Raw genomic sequence first — 9537 nt, 5'->3', positions numbered from 1 at the left:
AAAATCAACAGTCTAGCATGTGTAAACACAGCACAGTTGAAAAGTCCTTGATTAAAACAACATTAGCATTTTCAGCTTTCATCTTGCACAAAGGCCTTCAAACAATCAAGTTTACGAATATAAACCAAATATGCAGGGATATGCAAATGACATGTAAAAATCTTTCTATATTGGCAAAACCAGTTTTACTATTCAGTTCAATGTTAAAGAAAACATCGAAAGTCGACTAATCGACTAATTATAATCGATTGTTCTTTCTCGATTGTTTGAGAATTGGAATGCTCTAGTTTGAGTGCAAGATTATAAGTGCAAGTTACAATTAATACATGTCATTATCGAGCCCAAGCGTTCACCCTTCTTCGTCCGTATCTTAGCCGTTCAAAAAGTGGGAGGGACGGTATATAACATGATGGTATGTTACTCGCTCCACACAACCAGTCTTCGGCGAACGAACGAAGACACACAGCACCATGAAGTTATTGGTGAGTTTATACAACATAGTGCAGTGCCAGTGTTTGTGCCAAAAGTGAAAAAAAAAACATTTTAGGATTCGAGTTTTAAAAATTAAAAAGTGCGGTTTTATTATTTCGCGGTATTTTTTACGTCAGATAGTAGTTAGGGGTGGACGTACCTAAGGGGTGATTCGACTAAATTCGTTAATGTTTATTCGATTATTAAGGAATAATCGCAACATTTATTTAGGTTCAAAATATTTTTTCTTTCCACCCATGTATTTACCATTTTTTATTTTCCACTTTTTATAAAATACTAAGTAGTCTTGAAGTTTGCGTTTCTTTCAGTTTAGTGGTTAGAGTTCGCTCAGAATCGCATTTAAAAGACTTGTATAACTATTGCGGTTGTACCTAAATTGTATTTTTGTCGCATCTACTATTAATTAATTATAAATTTAGTACTTAGTTGTAACTTTTTTTGAAAAAAAAACATCATATTTAGCTATTTTACGATTGCAAAAATGTAGAACTAGAGTAAATAAAACATCAGATTTTTTATATATAAAAAAAAATATATATAAAAAAAAACAACAAAAATGCTGAGATAAAAAGCAAAACAATGCATTCCCACAACACGAGTTAACCATGTATACAAGATAAATAAAAACAATAATACAAAAGCGAAATCCCACAGAAGTGAGAAATAAGAAAGATTATGTACTTCATAGTTCATTGTACTTCCTCATTAATTACGAAGAAACGAAGAATTCTATCTACACTATAATACTATAGTATCATATAACATTTTCTTCCTCAAACGACCAGTTCTGTAATTTTCATTTCACTTTCCGTATAAACTAGAAAGTATCGAAAATTGTACGCTCCGAGATACGGTCTTTAGATACAAATTACTTACATGCATAATCATTATTGCTTGGATACGGAACTTCAGATTACCGGTTTTATTTTGAAAAATACTTGTAACTCAGCACCAAGTAAGATTTGTTTTTCTTTGGTACATCCCTAGCAACTAAGCAAGTAAATAATAAAAAACCTTTGTCTCGTAGCTTATAAATAAGATAGACAAAATAAATCTCAAATCAAAATGTAATGTGAATCAAGTCCACAGATAAACAAAATTAGGACGAAAAAATCAAGAGAAAAGGATCCAATGCATTTTTTCCACCCAAGAAAAAGTATGTTTTTGCAATCTTCTTTGTATTTTAGATTTGTTCTACAAGTTAGTAAGACAGCATAGTGATGTATAGCTTTCCGTATTGTATTGAAAGCAGACAGAAAAGCTTTTACATCCAGTAGACCGGTTGCAACTGCATTCGGAATATTTACAGCTAATTGTTCCGTTAAAAGTGAAAATACGTTTGGTTCCGTTTAAGCAGTCTGTAGATCTAGCCAAACATTTCCTTATTAGGTTTGTTTTCAAATATATGATTGTTTATATGACCAAAATGCTCATTGCGTGGTTGATTTCATAAAAAAACTGAAATGAAAAACAAATTAAGAATTAACAATCAGAAAAATCTAGGTACATAGGCTTAAAAAATACATACAGTGCCAAAAGCAAGGACGACGGTAAAAATGCATCTTACTAAAGGATAGAATATCTCATTTATTGTGGATTCAATAGTTCAACTCAGTCAATTCAATTCCGCGGGACCCCTAGTTGCACCATAACAAGTAATCATCTGCATTCCATATTAAGCGTTACCAATCTTCATTTCATCGGTCCATTGGCCTATTGTTTACTAGAGCTCAAATCGATGCAATCGGATACACCGATGACAGTAGTGCATAACATCGATAATCGACTACTGACGCAAAAGTCACGCACCGCGGGTTCCTTATAACACACGCGGACGCATCCGAGTCATAATCACCTAGCTTAATTAGTAACGTAACGATAATCGACTAAATTCGATGCCATAATATAATTTGTGGACTCATTCGAGTAAATAATCGTTATATCATCGGAGTTTTAAGTGTGGCTGTATATGACAATTTTAATTGATGACTCGATATATATCTTTTAACGACGATATAAATTTTTAAAGCCCAAATTAAAAACATTTCTTTAAAGAAGAAAATTATTCGAGAAACTACGCATACACGGAATAATTTAGATTCAACTTCTGATTCTCTACTTTCAAACGGAACCGCGAAATACTATCGCATTTTGTTTACAAGTCCAAAGTCATTTATATGGATGATCGTACACTTGTAGCTGTTTTTGCTATTTCGCGGTAAATCTCACGCGTATATGAATTCTGATCACAAACAGGTTTAGCGAGAGCATTGACACTGGATATCCGATCCGTATGAGCTACGGATACGGTACTAATGGAACTCGCTACGATTTCGCTTGGAAAGTGAGTCCGTAGGAAGTGTTTGTAATTGGCGCGAAAGTTTTAGATAATGATGTGCGATTTGAAATGTGAATTCATTTACATGTAGCATATGACGATGAGAAACGCGAAGATTTGTGTTAAGAAATAGTTCGTGTGAAAAAAGTCGACTTATCAGCATAACAGCTAACTGCTAAGGATGCTACGCCAAAATGAATTACAAAAACTGCTCATCATTCAATGCTCACTATTAAAAAAACTGGACCTCAAGACTTTGAACACGACTATCATCAAATTCCAGTAAAAAAACAAAAAACCGAAAATCTCACACGGACTGCCATTGTTTTAACTAAAACTCATGGTAGTGGCGTCACGTGCAAATCCCCCATACAACTTTCACTAGAGGTGTCGTAATTAATATAGAGCGGTGCACAACAAGAACGTATTTTACCTTGATGATACACCGGTTTAATTGCAGGTTAACTGGGTTAAATGCTCGTTAGACAATATTAAAGCTACTTGTGTAGCTACATTATGAGGTACAGATTTTATAAGCAATATCAAAGTTGATGGACTTATATGTCGCGGTATTGAATCGCAAGAGGATGATGATAGAAAAAGACGCGAGTAAGCGATGCGATCTCTTCGACATTAAGTAAAGTTTTATACATAGATGATTAAACATTTTTCTAGCTTCTAAATAAAAACATCTAAATAATTGAGGAAATTAAGCAAGACCACCATTTATGATAAACGCTCCGTAATCTTAACTAGTGGCACCAGCAATTCAGTTGTACGACAAGTGGCGCTACCTACCGGCTCTCGATCATTCATAACAACATAATAGCTTCCTGCTCTCAACGTTGAAGCAATTCTAACATGCATTTCTACTACGTAATGTTAAAACAGCCTACTAATAATATATTCAAGACTTACTCGGTTTTCTGTGCCGTTTCATAATATGCTACTATCCATCTCTATTATGGTAATTGGTTTGTTTAAAATGCATTTAAATGGGTACATTGCTTATGTAAAGCGCGATGAAGTCATAGAGTATAGTGTTTACAGGTTGTTTTAATTTAGAGACTCGTTGGTGTCAATTCCGTAATGAGGAAAGCTTACGGTGCTTCTATTGAGACTCAATTATATTTACTTTGTGTTTGAGTACATACAAGACCATATATTAAGCTAGATCAGTTCAGAGGCCTACGACAATAAATAAATAATAATAAATAGTTTATCTACATCTTGAAAATCTGGGTCAGAATGTGTGAAACAAAAACATTTCAAACCAGTTTCTTTCGAAGGTCATATTTTATACCAATTTAAGTTAAACATTCAATTTAATTGTATTTGTATCAGAGTGCAATATAATTACCATTAAAGAATTCATACTCGTTATTAAATTGAAACAATTTCGTAAGACCTGCTTATTACAGAGGCCTCAATAATGACTCATTTAATTTTTATTATTAAAATAAAATTCCCAAAGAGTAGGTATTATGAATACCAGTATCACTGTTTCATTAAATACAAAGCTTATGAAATTAATATCACAGATGAAAGATAATATTATGAAGACAAAAGACAAGCCAACAGTTTTACCGATCGTATCTCCTAATTGTCGGCCATTGCACAAGTTGCTACAGTTTCTTAAAGTTACGAAAGCCACGATAAAGCTGTAATCCGCCGTCCATTAATTATAAATATTTAAACCTGTAGAAAGTTTACTAGTAAAGTGTTTATACTGGCAATTAAAATAGCCATATAAATGCTTCGAAGACAAATGGCTACGCAAAATGTACGCAACAGAAATAATTGCTGTTCGGTTCATTTGTTTTTTATAGTCGTATGAATCATTTAGATACAGTGTTATGTTTCAAAATTATCCATAAACTGACTGTAGAACATACAATAGCTTTTATTGTTATAGAGTTATTAAGGAAGTGTGAAATATTACATTATTTCCCAAATAAATCTTAGGTAAGGCTAAATATCAGAAATTCATTGAACGCGTTCCTAATTATGATGAGTTATGGCAGACATACTTCATGCCTACTGGATACTTAATTTATAGCTTCGGAAGTGCATATCAGTAAAGTTGTAGTAAGTTGACTCAACAATACCGTTGGGAATCGAGAATCGAGATTATACGATATAACAACGAGAGAAAGTGTGAATTTTGTATTCCGTCTCGATATGTTTAACTGGTTCAATGCAACTTTTACTTTGTTACCGGCTGCAGCTTAGGATTTTAATCCTCTTACGTCATTTATTTTAACCATTTGACTTTCAAATCACTAGTCAGTAATATTCTTAATTTGATTTGAAGTTAACATCAAAATAAAGTTGTGAGAATCACTTTTGACAGACAAACGTTTACAGTTGAACACCCTACTTTGCATAAACTAATTTATCTCTCTCTTGTCACCAGGTTGTATTGGTCGCATCGCTGGCCGTGGTGGCCTTTGCCAGCGAGGAGAAAGGCGCACCGAAACAGGCGGCAGCATCCGAAGACAAGAAACAGGAGAAGAGAGGCATCTATGACATCGGACATTACGGAGGCGGCGGCGGCGGTGGCGATGAGGGCGGCTACGGAGGACACGGCTTCGGTGGCGGAGAGAGCATAAGCTTCGGACACGGCGGTGGCGAGAGCTTCGGACACGGTGGCGGAGAGAGCTTCGGACATGGTGGTGGTGAAAGCTACGGTCATGGAGGCGGTGACTTCGGTGGCTCCAGCGGTGGATGGAAACCCATCTCCTCTGAGGAACACGGACACCACCAACACCACGAGCACGTTAAGACCATCGAAGTCATTAAGAAGGTCCCCGTCCCATACACTGTTGAGAAACACGTTCCCTACACCGTAGAGAAGAAAGTACCTTACGAAGTCAAGGTTCACGTGCCCCAGCCCTACACCGTTGAAAAGAAAGTCCCCGTCACCGTTAAGGAGTACGTCAAATACCCCGTGTACGTGCCCGAACCCTACACCGTTGAGAAGAAGGTTCCTTATGAAGTCAAGGTCCCCGTCGACAAACCTTACGAAGTGAAAGTTAAAGTACCCACTCCTTACACCGTTGAAAAGAAGGTGCCTTATGAAGTCAAGGTCCCCGTTCCTCAGCCCTACACCGTCGAGAAGAAGTACCCCGTCCCCGTGAAATACGAAGTCAAAGTACCCCAGCCTTACGAAGTCATCAAGAAGGTGCCTTATGAAGTGAAAGTCCCCGTGGACAAGCCTTACAACGTCTACGTGCCCAAACCTTACCCAGTACCTGTTGAGAAGCCCTACCCTGTCACTGTTCACAAGCCGGTGCCCTATGAAGTCAAGGTCCCCGTTGACAAGCCCTACAAGGTGGAGGTTGAGAAGCCCTACCCCGTGCACATCAAGGTCCCAGTGCCCAAGCCTTATGACGTGTACAAGAAGGTCCCCTACACCGTTGAGAAGAAGGTTCCTTATGAAGTGAAAGTGCCCATTGACAAGCCCTACCCCGTCTACAAGGACGTGCCATTCCCACTGGTGAAGGAGGTGCCTTACCCAGTGAAGGTGCACGTACCGTACTACATCAAGAAGGAGGAGGAACACCACGACCATCACCAACAGCAGCAGCACGGCTGGCACTGAGTGACGTTAGGCTAGGTCTCACCTTGTACCTTGTAGGCTAAGTTCAGAAATGTGATCAATTAGTATTTTTAGTGTATATATATTTTTGCTAAATTTGATGAATGTTGGTGCTGTTCGCTCACAGTCTCGGTTGTGAAGTCGTGATGGCAGCCATGTTGCGATGTGTTTGCTGAACGAATTACGAATTTTTTGCTCTAACTTAAACAGTCGAGTCACATCGATTCTTTTATTGTTACCATTTTTTTAACGAGAACTGACTAAAACACATCTGAAGGAAAGAAATTCTGTTTGCATATGACAAATATTAGGAGACCGCATAGCATCTGAAATGATGCGCGTGTCACAGTTGTAGATAATTACCTGTTATTACTTGTTTAGCTTTTATATGCTTTGTTATAATGTAACTTGACAAAGTACATGTACTTTGAGTTGAGGCTGATTTAATAAAAATGTGTGGAATGTTTTTAATTCTTTTAATTTACCATCCCCTGATCCTGAAATATCAAGACTTAGTGAAAATATGAACACTTTAGTCAGTACACACAAAGTTGCCACTGTTGCTAAATATCTAGGTGGTAAGACAGCTTTTGTGCCAAACAATGTTATATACTCACTATGTGTTGAAGTAGAAGCATTTTATAAGTAACAAGTAAAGAATACCAACACTCCGATTTCACTTTTACAACCAGAAAAATAACAACATCATGAAGTAACAACATTACGTTTTATTACACACCATTAGATCTTGGAGCGATAAAATAAATCAAATTAGAACTAGAACAATACTAATTCAAAGAAATTGCTACACACCCAATTATTAGGAGCTTTATATTACAAAATAATAACACTTTACAATACATAAAATGAGACGAAAGTTTTTTTTATAAAACAATATCAAGATTATGAAACAATAACAGAAATAAATACAAATTACATTTTTAACGAACATTCTAGTAATACCGCAAGGTCAAAATATAATAAAGGTGCTGTATTCGTGTATGAAGTAAACATTTACTTCTTATAACCAATGTTACACCTTTATACCTTCACGCAACAGTATTCTGCAAACTTCGGTAGCTTTACTGACTATCTCAGTTTATTCACCTAAACTTCCGAACTTTCTAGAAGATCTGGATCAGACCAGTACTTAGTGAAACACCATTTAGACAAGTCAGATTTGTAGTCTCAACTAGATCATGAATTGGAGATCCTAAGATATAACTGTTGAGTGAATTACGACTGGGAGTTAACAGTAAACCTGATATTTTGGTTACAACATACTGCTAGCTATATTATCTAGCAAAGCTTTCCCGTTAGACAAGAGTTTGAGTTTACTTCACGGATAAGTTTAGCTCAGTTTCACAATCAAGAGACTCTGCAATGTAATTGACGATCTGCGAAACATTTACCAGTATGTTATTAGTTGTATTTAGTTTCCAGTAATATGTAGTTACATATTGCCACATTGGAATGTTCATATTATGAAGTCTAATATATTTATCTTCATTGCTTATGACGACATCGATAGATGTACTTTTCAACTCTTAGTTACTTTGGTAATCGCAAATTAATGCAGATATCACTTTCTTATTTTCTATGTTTATAATTTCTCACACAAGGTAACTCACCCATACCTCCCACCAACTTTAATATTTTACGTTCTTCCAAGTCCAGTCAAAAATTATAAATTTTATAGTTATTTTTTTAGCAATAAAAATTCCGTTCAACATGGGCAGGATTGCGAAAAGCCTTGGTATGTACTCTTATGGTAATTGGTGCATTACAAGATCTGATATGGATTTCTGCACCGATGGTCTGGTGAACGCAATTTGGACTGAACAGAACTAAGCAAAGATTACTTGGAACAATTGGGTTAATAGACGAAGATTGTTGTCGCTGTTAAATTGATTGAATGCTTTGATTAATGCGTGGCTCGTTCTTGCTTCTGTTTGATCACTGGTAGTTTAGGAATTAGTTGCGAAATTACAGTTAGAATCATCGTTTATTTGTTATTCTGCAGTGTCAGTTTGTTTATCTTTGTCTGTCTCTTTTTCATCAGCTGTTGTCGCTTCATTAATATTATTTATAGGTAATACAATTTTAGGTTTTGGTCATTCATGCCAAGCTATTATTATTTTATTATTTTTCATTAAAGCTTAAAGCTTAAAGTACTAGTTTATCTCTCAATTTGATAGTTTAAAAGTATCAAGTAAGACGAATATGTAGCAATAATATGAAACTTTGGTAATGTTATGTCAATTAGATCACCGTATTTGCGTAATTAGAGTGGCGATCTGAAAGTGATCATAATTTTATATACATTTGCAACTCAAATCAAATTAATGTTTGAGGTAGATTTTCCAAAATTTTTAGGATAAAGATTCAATAATTTTGGCTATGTATTTTTTGGCAAAATTACTCTACCCTAGCATATCACTGAAGCAAACCAATCAATGTAATACTACATGTATTTACTGCTACAACCAGTACCAGTATTATAAAGTTATTTGTATCGACAGCTTACGTATTCACTTCATCATTCCATCTTAGATTACACTTACGAACACATAATTCTTACCTAGTTGTATCTTGTATTGCGAAATCTAGCACAATACTCAATAATATTTTATTACTTGCCGCATAGATAGCATTATGATCAGTAGAAAGTATATTCTTATTAGATAATTACGCCAGTGGTACTGGTTTATTCTTTCTTTTTAATATCTGTTTAAGAGACATTTAAATTATTATTGCATTCCGATTATATATAAGAATTATTCAAACGATTGAATTGATTGATGAAAGAATTTTACGCGGAAGAAGGATGTTGAGTATTACAATATTTTATTATGATAATATCGAATGACCCAGTGTTTTATAATTATGTGCATACATAGATTAAGTAGAATGATTCCTATTAATGACTAGAAATTCAGTATTGAAGAATCTTCCTCATTTCTGATTTGCCAAAGATGCTGTTTTGATGAGACAGTGTATGCTTACATGCTTTAAGTTTAGAATAATGCAAACGCTAAAGTAGGCAAAGGAAAACCTCTTTTTTTATATTCCTTATTTCTATTTTTTATATTTCTTTTTTTATATT

General features: G+C 35.2%; 1 protein-coding gene across 1 annotated transcript; it reads left to right on the top strand.

The window, feature by feature from the left end:
- Positions 1-340: 340 nt before the first annotated feature.
- Positions 341-6897, top strand: LOC110381015 (uncharacterized). The gene is made up of 2 exons (XM_021341186.3): positions 341-482; positions 5247-6897. The coding sequence occupies exons 1-2, from the start codon at positions 471-473 to the stop codon at positions 6432-6434; spliced, it is 1200 nt and encodes a 399-aa protein (XP_021196861.1). The 5' UTR covers positions 341-470; the 3' UTR covers positions 6435-6897.
- Positions 6898-9537: the final 2640 nt, after the last annotated feature.

This window comes from Helicoverpa armigera, chromosome 24, assembly GCF_030705265.1.
Source record: "Helicoverpa armigera isolate CAAS_96S chromosome 24, ASM3070526v1, whole genome shotgun sequence".
NCBI lineage: Eukaryota > Metazoa > Arthropoda > Insecta > Lepidoptera > Noctuidae > Helicoverpa > Helicoverpa armigera.
This window is presented reverse-complemented; position numbering and strand designations above follow the sequence as displayed.